We start from the raw sequence: 12440 nt of genomic DNA, 5'->3' as shown, positions 1-12440 counted from the left end.
AGGCTGTAGACACACATATATGTACAACATACATACTTCTTTAGCATACTTTCGCAACGGCTCGGTTTCGGCTTAACCGGTCCAAGGCAAACCGGTTAAGCCCAAACCGGTTTGGGGGTTGGAAACCTTATTGTGCACTAAGTAGGATATTTGCTCACAAGGAGGAAGCTTGGCCTTCCACTTCCCCTGTTTTTGCTTAGCAGTTCCACAATCATTTATAATGACTGACCCTTATTTATCATTCCACCAAACATAGTCGCCTTATTTGTCATTTATAATGTCTGTGACATTTCTTCCACCAAACATATCCACCTTATTTATCATTGTTTTCGATGATTGTGATAATGTCGCTTCACTTTCACAATCGCTATTTGATTTTGCATCACCCTTGCGAAAACATTGAACCTTCAAAGTTATAGCATCTTGTGGTTTTCGTTGTGTTTAACCATCTCTCCCCACATCATTAATGGAGAATTAGCTCAAAGATATTGATTAAAGGATTAAACAAGAATTAAGGAGATAGCTCTTGATTATAGAAATTTGCTTACAATTGGTGGTAGCTTGTATATGTATTTCATAGCAATATTAAATATGATCGACGAATTTGCTTAAACACCTTGTAGCTTAGTGTACCTTAGATCAAATTCTCAATATATTAGACAAGACTCAAGTGTGATTAACACATAATTGTTTAAGCATAGATTCAAGTGGTGTTGAAAAGTGCCTATATTTATTTTAGAACATCTCAGCAACACTTAGTAACATTAATGTTATAGTTGAAACAAATGTTCCCAATTCCAATGTTGGTTTTGAAAGATGTTCATTTTGTGTTACTTATAACTTTATAAGTTATAAGTGGTGTTATTACGTCAAACTTATCACACACAAGAACACGTGAATGGAAACAAACATTGGACAAAAATGCTAATTATATTCTAACTCAAAATATTACACCAATCCCAATATTGGAACAAAACCAAAACATGACTTGGGAAACCCTCAAAAGCTCACGAGAGAGAGAAGGCACCACACTCTTGGAGAGAACTTTGTGAATTTAAGAATGAAGAGAACGAGGAAAGGTTCCTCCTTATATAAGGCAAACTCAAAATATTACAACAATCCCAATATTAGGACAAAACCGATACAAGTCTTGGACGAGCTGTGATAAGTCAGGATGAATCGGGACAACCCCAAAATTTGATTTGAGGGAGAGCATCATGACCTTTGGAGCAAACCTTTTGAATTTGAGAATGATAAATGGCTCCTCCTTATGTAAGGCCAAATATGGTCGTTGGATCTAGTTGTAGCAAGAAAACACAATTGGAGATGCAAGGTATCGATCCCTGTACCTCTCACATGCGAAGCGAGCGCTCTACCATTTGAGCTACATCCCCTTTAACACAAGCATTGCAAAGATATAAATAGTTCTTGTCACATCTATATGGCTTCGAGTAAGAGTGGTTTCACGGATTCTTTCAAGGACGACCGGTTGACCCATTGGTTGCAATGCCTTTGTCTCGAATCATGTTTTCATAACAATCTTACGCCCATGCTTCTCTTGGCACCTCCTCTTTAATCTTTTTCATAGACCTTTCTCCAATTTAATGATGGCGATTTTAACCCACAATTCAACAACATGCTAAGAGACTGGAAATGTAGGAATCCTCCAATTTAATGACGGTGATTTTAACCCACAATTCAACAACATGCTAAGAGACTAGAAATGTCAAAATCCTCCAATTTAATGATGGTGATTTTAACCCACAATTCAACAACATGCTAAGAGACTGTAAATGTAGGAATCCTTGTGCCTCTCACATGTGAACCAATCACTCTATCATTGGATCTACATCCCCTAGGTTTAGGTATTCCAAATGTAGGGTATCAATGTAACACAATTGAGATGTGGGGTATCGATCCCCACACCATTCGCATGCCAAGTGAGCGCTCAACCATTTGAGCTACAATAGACACCACAAATTGACTCATTGTTTGCATTGCTTTCCTTTGAAATCATGTTTTCATAACAATCCTACGTTTATCTTTGCTTCTCACCTCCTCTTTAATCTCGCGTGTGAGTGTTGATGTAAGATATCAAGATAACAAAATTGGAAAAACCTTGAGAAAATTCCATTGCTACGTTGAGCTATAAGACCACATATAAACCTTGAGAAGGCCTCCACTTTAGCACGAATAAGCCTCTTTATCACCTGTAGCATTTGACACCTTTGAAATTGACTTCCACTATCATAAAACATTAGCTCGAATCCAATTGCTTTCAAGTCCAACATGAGCATCACCTCTTTTCCATTCACCTTTGCTTGAACATGTGGGACATTGTCCAACCATAACCATTCTCTGCCATTTAACTTCTTTGCCACTACCATTGATTTATATTCCATGGGATCATATGCTGAAAATGTACGATGTTTTGGAGACATCTCGATGACGCAGCCATAGAACAAATCAAAACCCATAATGAAAGCCACATAATATGTGCTCTGCTAGCAAAGGTGTTATTGGCAACAATGTAGTTTTTTGATAATATGTATTTGTGCAGAGGAAACAGTATTATGTACTATTTGTATATTGCCTTTGGCTTCTTATTAATACCAATGGAGCATAAATAAATAAATAAATAAAATTGGGGATGTAGGGTAACGACTATTGGTTTACACATTGCTTTCAAAACCTTCGTCCATAACAATTATGTTTTTCAAAGTCTATGCTTATGACATCCTCTCCAATCTTCTCTCATATGCATTGTCTTATTTGATAATGATGACTTTGATTCATTAGTTACAATGTCGTTCTCTACTATCATATCTTTATGCTTTTATGGCCTCCCCTTTAATATTGTCCCATAAGCATTCTTTTATTTAATGATGATGACCTTACTCCATGGTTCGACAACGTGCTAAGAATGTGCATATGCATTGTATCAAAATAAAAGAATCGGAGATGCGAGGCATTGATCCCCGTACCTCTTGCATGCTCTAAGCAAGCAATCTAACATTTGAGCAACATCCTCTGATGGGAGGGGAATAGACACATAAACCCCTAAGAGTTATTTATCATAACATCTATGACTTCAACTGAGTTGGGACACCACATGTTGCGAGCTTGATGGAACTCAAGCTATAGAGGACCCGAGTGAATGTGATGTCCATGTTCTGTCCCAATTGGGGCAAAGTCTCAAAACTGACTGGGACTCACCATGGGAGAGTCCAAGTACGGGATGCCACCATGGTGTGTCCCAACAAAACAACTAGTTCCAATGACCCTATTTGGCCTTTCATAAGGAGGAGCCATTCCTCGTTCTCTTCATTTTCAGATCCACAAAGTTTGCTCCAAGGAGTGCGGTGCTCTCTCTCTCTCTCTCTCTCAAATTAGTTTTGGAATTGTCCCGACTTGTCCCAACTCTCCCCAACTCAAAGATTGTTTTTGTCTCAAATTTGGGAATGTTGTGATGTTTTTGAGTTGTGAACATAATATAAGAGCATGTTTGTCTCGCATTTATTTCCATTTGCATGTTCTTGTGTAATCTTGACTTTGGGGATGTATCAAGAGTGGGCAACACATTTTTACCTCTGCCAATGAAACTACACAACCCAATCACTACCCACGAAACCATTAACGTTGGTTTGGTAACTTGAGCCACATAAATACAATTCACCTAACACCACTTTGATGTGATCCATATTCACTGACACAGAAATCAACAAAAATACATGACCTTCGACGTTCAAGGATGCCATGATGGGAGAAATCTATTCTATGTCATGTATGTAGCACACATATATATCCATCTAAAAATGCATGTAGGACACATAAACAATGTTGGACAACTAATGCTCTCTCATGTTATGTTGCATAATGGATGTCCACACCTACTCAAGAGAGGTCGAAAAAAATGTAAACAACAATGATCCCCAAAAAACATGAGTTGTGGCCATCTCATGTTATGCCTTACATAATACATGTGCACATCCATTTATAGATGTACAAAAGAAGTTTTGGGGATAAACATTTGGTACTTTGTGACATAACAAATATGCATCTTCATTACGAGAATGAAGGCCAATAGGTTGTCTCGAAAAATGCATCTCTTGTTTTGGCATAGATCACATATATGTGCTCATCTAATCAAAGATTCCTATAGAAGAGAGAATGGCAAGGCAAAAATATGTCTCAAGGCCCATGAAGCACGAATGTGCATCCATTAAGGATTCATAAGAGATGTGGATAAAGGCCTGAATATTTTCTCATGCTTAGCATATCAAAACACATGTGCACACGTATGTTAACGAGGATCGATCTCCATCATTATTTATATTAGAGAGCACATGTGCATGACCATTTGGAGAGTCGCAAAATGTTCATTGTAGACATATACAAAGGCCAAAAACATGTTTTTGAGGCCATGACACAACTATGATGCTCTCTTTCAGAGAATCCATGTGCAAACCCAATCAAGAGATGTCCATACAATGTATATATCAAGGCCAAAAATATGTTCCAATACTAATATGTATCTCCAATACACTCTCTATCGAACAACACATACACATGTGGGGATCCATAAACACTTGTACATAGAAGACATATAAGAAGGCCAAAAACATGTCTTGAGGCCCTTTCTATCTCGTGCATTCCATGGTGGACATGTCCAAAGAATGGTGTCACAGATACCCATATACATACATATGGACATGGACATGGACATGAAGAGAGAGCAATCTAGAAGCCCAACAATACTCCATAACTCTTAATTAATTAATAGAAACGCATCTATTGTCTGTTTAACAACTCATAAATATACAATCATTCTTAATCAGAGAGTATAAGTCAGAATTCCAATGTTTTTTCGTTTTTCCCTTCTCCTTGGTTCTTATGCAAATGCTCTGGAGTGAGGGAAGAAGACTCAGAAGAACCGTTCTCATCGATTCGGCCTTCACAACAATAAACGTTCACTTCCATCTCCATCTTCTGTGAGGCTTTTGCATTCGTCGAATCAACGTCAATATCGATTTATATATACAAACATGTACACATATTCATATACATATATACAAATATACAGTTTATACATATATAGGTAAACGATTTTTGTGATTTCTTTGTATATTTTGAAGAATTTTGCCCGTCATTGTCAGAGATAGATAAACAGAGCATGCACATTCATTGATGAAATCTATTCCAAAGAACATATATTTTCAGGCTAGCTTGTAATAATATATTATTAGTGGTGGTAGTTATACACTGCCTTTGGAAACAACTTTCCTCGTAAAAAGGAGAGAGGAAACAGGGCAATGAATCGTCGAGTAAGGCGAAAAGTGGTAAAATCTAGGGTTTTCAAAGGAAGACAAACCTTAAGCGACGTAGGTGATGATAATAATGACAATGACGACAATATGGATGATATAGAGAGATTTGAAGAAAGTATTATTGCAGACTTGAACCCACCGACTCATCATCATCGCACTGTGGATTGGACAAGCCTCCCACATGATACAACTATAGGTATTTTTGGTCTTTTGAGTTACCGAGATCGAGCTAGGTTAGCAAGTGTATGCCAAACATGGCGACAGCTGGGTGCTTCTCATTGTCTATGGAAAAGTATAGATATGAGACCACATGCTTTAGATCTCTCCACAGCTTCATATTTGTCTAAAAGATGTTCAAAGCTCAGCCACATCCGTTTCCGTGGCTCCTTGGCCGTTTCTGCCATCATAAAGTTAGAAGCAAAAGAATTGAAGCAACTCAATGGTGATTGTTGTAGAGACCTCACTGATGCGGCTTTTTCTATGGTTGTCGCCAAACATGGACAATTAGAGAGAGTTCAACTCGGCCCTGATTGTGAGAGAATCACAAGTGATGCTATTCAAGCTATAGCGTTGTGTTGTCCTAAACTGAAGAGTTTACGGTTGATGGGTGTTCGAGATGTGAATGGAGATGCCATTGAAGCTCTTACGAGGCATTGCTCACATCTTAATGAATTGGGTTTTCTTGATTCTTCTGTTGTTGATGAGAGAATGCTTTCTTTATCGACAAATTTGCAGTTTTTATCTCTGGCAGGATTGAGGAACATTCAATGGAATACAGCTGTACATCAGCTAAGCAATCTTCCTTGTTTAGTTGCTCTTGATGTTTCTCGCACTGAGATCACACCAGCGGTTGCTAACTGCTTTTTGGCCATGGAAAGCTTACAGGTACTTTGTGCCCTCAATTGCCCACTCTTAGAAGAAGGGAGTAGTTCGGTTTTCTTCTATCCAAAGAAGAAGATTTTGCTCTCACGGTTCACTAACCTTAAGAAGGGGCTAACATTGCTCTCCTCTCAAGCCTTGATAGGCAGCAACAATGAATGGGCCACCCAAGAATATCTTAAACATAATGATAAAAATTGCATAGAGATTTTGAATTGGACAGAATGGGTTCTCTCGCATGCTCTACTCCGAATCGCAGATAGCAATATCCCTGGTCTAGATAGCTTTTGGTTAAAGCAAGGAACAGAGACATTGCTTAGATTGGTTAAAAGCACCCAAGAAGATGTACAAGAAAGACCAGCTGCAGCATTGGCCACTTTCGTTGTGACTGATGATTTGAATGCCACTGTGGATCCTGCTAGAGCCGAAGCAGTGATGCAAGGAGGAGGGGTTAGCCTTCTTTTGGATTTAGCAAAGTCACGACGAGAAGGAGTTCAATCAGAGGCTGCAAAGGTGTTAAAATTCTATTGTAAAGTTGTTTTCAAAGTTTCTTAAATATATCCAAAAAGTGCTCATAGAATTCTTTGTTTTCTTAAAATTATTTTGGATGTATTTGAATTTTTAGGCTATTGCAAATCTCTCTGTGAATTCGGAGGTTGCAAAATCTGTGGCATTAGAAGGAGGAATTAACATACTAGCAATGTTAGCAAGGTCTCTGAATCGTTGGGTGGCCGAGGAGGCTGCAGGAGGTTTATGGAATCTTTCTGTTGGAGAAGAACATAAGGTGAAGTATCTCATCAAGTATGCATTTACTTTTACATAAATCTCTTGAACAAACAAAAAAACAAATGAGAATCTTATCATCTTACAGGGTGCCATTGCTGAGGCAGGAGGCATTAAAGCATTGGTTGAGCTGGTCTTTAAGTGGCCTAATGGAGGTGATGGTGTTCTGGTAGGAATGATATACATATAGTTTTTTTGAAGTATTGATAGGACATGACAATTACCTTTTCTCAAGTTATGTGTGTCATGTTTCATGTTTTAGGAACGAGCTGCTGGAGCTCTTGCCAACTTAGCAGCAGATGATAAGTGTAGTATGGAGGTTGCAGCTGCAGGTGGGGTACATGCATTAGTCACACTTGCACGGTTTTGCAAGCATGAAGGCATACAAGAACAGGTCTGTCTTGGTGATAATACCATTTGATAAAAGTTTGTGTCATGTTTGTAGTTTTTTCCTTTTATTATTATTCTACTTGCACGTCTGTGCAAAAAGGTGTTTGCAGATACTGCATACGTAGGACATGTATGAAAACACTTTTCATACATAGCAAATTTGGCTTCTAAAGCTTACAGAGCTCAAGAGAGATCCTAAAACACATCAAGTTTTTTCCACAGTTTTCAGAGTAGATATTTAACATCCTGGAGAGAAACATGATGTCTTAGGGTCTTACAAATGTCTATATTCACTGTTTGGTAGGGTTTTTTGTTCATTTACCATAATTAGTGTACACACACACACACTACATATCCCCGTATTTTGGAGGGACAAATCATGTGAGTTCTGAAACCATACCTTGATTCAGTACCCATGTGCCATTTAATTTATGGTTCACCACGTACAAAAGAAGGTATGATTATGCTATAGCCTATAAGTTGATGGCATGTAATAACTTTGTTGTAAAGTCGTTGCTCCAAAATTCAAATGATAAAAATATGGGTCGGTATCAGGCAGCACGAGCTCTCGCCAACTTGGCAGCACATGGAGATAGCAATGGCAATAATGCTGCAGTTGGGCAGGAACCTGGTGCCCTAGAAGCATTAATACGATTAACATCCTCTCAGAGTGAAGGTGTCAGGTAATGAACACTTTTTTGATACTATTTTTAAAAATATTTTTTCCTATCCGAATTACTTCTTTTCTGCCTCCATGTCAATACGCATCTTCTTTAATTTCGAATTCTTTGGTATTTCAGACAAGAAGCTGCTGGGGCTTTATGGAATTTGTCTTTCGATGATAAAAATCGAGGTGCAATAGCAGCTGTGGGTGGTGTAGAAGCATTGGTAGGCAGTATAATATGATTCATTCTTCATTCAGCTGCCTTGAAAAAACAATTAAGTCTTCATCTTGTTTTACTTTGGAAAACATGAATTTAATGTTTTTTTCACAGGTAGCACTTGCACAAAGTTGTAGCACTGGATCTCATGGCCTGCAAGAGAGAGCTGCTGGAGCCCTTTGGGGATTATCAGTATCTGAAGCAAACAGGTAATGGATATTCAATAATTGTTAGATGTGTTTGAGAAGATCATATAGACAGCGGGATTATGTATTATAGAGTTTTGTTCCTGCTTTTCCAGCATATCGATTGGCCGTGATGGTGGTGTTGCACCTTTAATAACTCTTGCTTATTCAGAGGCAGAGGCAAGTGGACTTTTTCCTGTTTGTTTCTATCATCGGTTTGTGGTATTTGTCTTTTTGGGGATTAATAGGCTACCAAGTATGAGAAACTGTGGCATACTAATCCATAATTAAGTAAATTTTTGGTATTTTCTTGTAGGATGTACATGAAACTGCAGCAGGTGCTCTATGGAATCTCGCTTTCAATTCTGGGAATGCTTGGCGTATTGTTGAAGAAGGGGGGGTCCGTGCCCTTGTACACTTATGTTCTTCCTCGGGCTCAAAGATGGCTCGTTTCATGGCTGCGCTTGCTCTAGCTTATATATTTGATGGAAGGTACTACTAACATGATTGTTCGCCCATTTCCTTTTCCTATAATTGTTGGAATTTAGATAGTCAAAGTGATTAACCTTATTAGTTTATGGCACCTAAAATAAGATGATTTTTTGTGAAGTCAATGACATGTGCATATGTGATAGACCTCCAAAATCTTCCCACTTCCACAACTACTATGATGACTAGTATGATTTACCATTCATGCAAAATTTCCTAATTTTAAGATGTTAAATTCAATAGTCCTAAAATTTCCAACTGCTAGTCATGGAGGACACAAATGAGACATGCGATATCCTAGGTAAAAAGAATAGAGGTACCACCAAGTGACCTATAACCTACCTAAAGATGATTTTGTTACAAATGATGGATGCTTTGGCAAAAAGTTAAGCGTCAAAATCTCTCGATCAGCTCAATCACGAGCAAGTCGCCACAAAGTTAGTAAGGTCTCATAGGCCTTATGAGATATTAAAGGTCAAATTTATGAACCTTTGAAGTTTATGGCCCTTATGGGATATTAAAGGGCAAATTTATGAACCCTTGAAGTTTTTCTTGATCAACAATCCACAGCCTAGAATCTGATGCTAAATACCGCAATTAAGCCTGTCTAGGTAACCTTGTAGAAGGTTAAGATTGCCAGGCCATTTTTCTATTCATTGCACTATCCTTCAATGCACCAAAAAAGAAGAAAACACTCTGAGAAAACATTGACTGGGAATCACACTAACAAAAGAGGTGAAACAATTGAGTTAGGGTGAGAGGAAATGGTTCAAATTGGTCATCCTCAAATTTAGTCATCAGAAATAAATAAAAACAAAAGTTAAAGCTGAAAAACAAGGGAGAAAAAATATAAAAAATGATTAGTCAGAGTTAACTATAATCTGTTTGTGTTTTTTTTTTCCATCTGTTTTATATCTTGGACTCTACAGTGAGGTCCACTCAATGCTGAAAGTCAGCAAGGCTGCATGCCGAGAAATATCTGTGACTAGGATATTATTCTGCAAGATTGCTATGCAATTGCAAAATATTTGACTTTGTCCCAACGTTTTGAACTATGATGATATTCTTCTTTAGGATGGACACAGTTGCATTAAGAGCTACATTTTGTGAAACCGTTGCTAAAAATGGTGGCTTAGATGGAGCAAGACGGCTTGCAATGCGTCATATTGAATCTTTTATTCAAGCCTTTTCAGACCATCAGGCTCTCACAATGGCTTCATCGACATGGGCACCTGCGGCATTGTTGGCGGTGGCTGATTCCGCTCGGATCCAGGAAGTTGGACACCTTCGTTGCAGGTATTTCCTTTTTGTGTAATTTTTTCTGCAGGATTATTGTATATTCTTTCTTATCTTTGCTTTTTTCTTCATCGTGTTTTATATTATAGTGGTGCTGAGATTGGACGATTCGTTGCTATGCTTAAAAATGGATCTCCAGTTTTACGGGCATGTGCCGCCTTTGCAATCCTTCAGGTGAGTTTTCAATTTCTGACATCCTTCTGTAGATGCAACTTAAATGAGACAGATTGTTCCAGTATTCATCTAGATGAGTGCCATAGGATTCAATGGTGATCTTTGTGGTATGCACACCAAACTATGTCTAATGATATAAATATAACCAAGGGCCTAGAAAAGTTAGGAACACTCTATTAGGGCATGTATGTGAAGGAGCTTCTATGGTTGGGTCTTTGGAGGCAAATCTAACCCTCTATTTGGGCATGCATGTATTATCTCCCGACATCTCAAGTGCTTCTCTCGCTTCAGAGACCTCTCCATTCTGAATCGACCTATGCTAGAGATCTTTCGAAAGACAAAAATTACAATATATTAGCTTGAGAACCTTGTATGTACCAATAAGAAGATTCTTTAGTCTCTTTTTGTCTAATTTATTTTACTTGGTAACATTTATTTATGTGGATTTGTTGTTCTCAAAGACAAGAAAACACTTAGATGTAATCTCTTGTTTGGGCTTATAGGACATTTTGGCCTCTTAAAAAACATTAATATATATTTCTTTCTTCCACATGCAAATCCAATAGGCAGATCAGATACAATGAAAATACTATAACTCATGGTCGATGACTAGGATGATGTTCATGAATGACATTTGTTGTGTCCAAACACCATAGCTAATAGCCAAAAAATAGCCAAGGGTGTACAAGCTAGGTTCACTCTATTTTTGGCAGGTGATGTGCAATGAGGTCTTATGGTTGAAAGGTGAAATCCCCTCCCATATGAGGTAAATTGTTACAACATCTGTGCTCATCGTAGCTGATAAGGATGGCTTATAGGTTTGATGGTGCTTAGGTATACCCAAGGGCTTAGAAAAGCTGAGGTTTGTTAGGTGTAGTTAATGAGCTGTGTAAATTGTACAAACTCTCATTGTCTTGGTGTCAAATAACATGACAAAACTTGACAAATGTAACCCCAAATCTGACAAGCAATTAGAAACTATATGAAACAATGAGTACTATTCTTCCACTTGAAGAATGCAAAGAAGCAATTGCTTGTAGCTAGTTCACATCTCTTTAGAGCTAATCCCAAAGGTAAACTCCCAAATGAAAACTTTTGCTAAATGTGGCAATTTAAAATGCCAATTATGTTTCAAGATTTGCCACCATCCGTATTTAGAGTTACGTACCTTCCATTCTTATTCAACCTTGATAGACATCAAAGAAAATTGATGGAACAACAGTCAAAAAAATAGATTAATAGTCACTTGTAAGATGACCGTGTAAACACCAATCAACCCATGATTGCTTTTAGGATGATAATATCTCGTTTGGTCTCATATGCTATTAGGCTATTGTTGAGCTATCTTTCTTTATTCATACCGATCCTTAGGAAAAGCATGTGTATGATTTTTTTCATTATTTATCAATAAATAAATGTGCATGTGCTGTATGGATTCCTTGCAGTTTACCATGCCAGGGGGCAGACATGCTATTCACCATGCAAGCCTTCTTCAGAAGGCAGGCGCTGGGAGAGTTCTTCGATCAGGTGCTGCAGCTGCAACAACATATTTGACATCTCAACTTCAAGCCAAAGTGTTTGCAAGAATCATACTGCGCCACTTGGAGCATTCCACGGGTGATATCATCATTTAGCCTCCTTTCTTCTTCTTTTGTGTGTGCATGCTCACATGCATGGTAGTCAAATTTAACTGTTTTATTTTATATCCTTCTTCTTTCTTTCTCCCTCCAATATGATAAAGCAATGGAGCGTGTCATCACCATAGCTCAGGCTTAGAAGAAAAAAAGACACATATCTTTGTCTTCTTCTTAGGGACTTTTCTAAGTACGTAACCCAAAAGCAAAGCTTTAGAGGGTATGTGAGATCATTACCTCTTAGTTCAATTTAAAGGTAGTTGGATGTTGAATTTCCAAGGTTTTTCGGGATAGTTTTATGTTACAGCCACGTGTCTGCTGCTAGCAATAAAGGGGTCTGATTGATCATCTGTAACAATATATTATTTATAACACTTTATGTCAGACATGTTAGTTATGCAA

General features: G+C 38.0%; 1 protein-coding gene across 2 annotated transcripts; it reads left to right on the top strand.

The window, feature by feature from the left end:
* Positions 1-4897: 4897 nt before the first annotated feature.
* Positions 4898-12440, top strand: LOC147859774 (protein ARABIDILLO 1-like). 2 transcript variants are annotated; one of them, XM_087324776.1, is made up of 13 exons: positions 4898-6107; positions 6213-6719; positions 6832-6990; positions 7078-7158; positions 7252-7383; positions 7935-8062; positions 8180-8267; positions 8375-8469; positions 8562-8625; positions 8762-8937; positions 10009-10230; positions 10320-10404; positions 11850-12440. In XM_087324776.1, the coding sequence occupies exons 1-13, from the start codon at positions 5313-5315 to the stop codon at positions 12036-12038; spliced, it is 2721 nt and encodes a 906-aa protein (XP_087180902.1). In that variant the 5' UTR covers positions 4898-5312; the 3' UTR covers positions 12039-12440. The 2 variants fall into 2 exon arrangements, with proteins under 2 accessions (XP_087180902.1, XP_087180901.1); XM_087324775.1 differs by having other exon boundaries at positions 4898-6719.

The sequence above is a fragment of the Azolla caroliniana genome, unplaced genomic scaffold (assembly GCF_043228905.1).
Source record: "Azolla caroliniana isolate FFs.n. ecotype wild unplaced genomic scaffold, voAzoCaro1.0.p SCAF_9, whole genome shotgun sequence".
Classification (NCBI taxonomy): domain Eukaryota; kingdom Viridiplantae; phylum Streptophyta; class Polypodiopsida; order Salviniales; family Salviniaceae; genus Azolla; species Azolla caroliniana.
The sequence above is the reverse complement of the archived record's forward strand: the minus strand, read 5'-3'. Positions and strand labels throughout refer to the sequence as shown.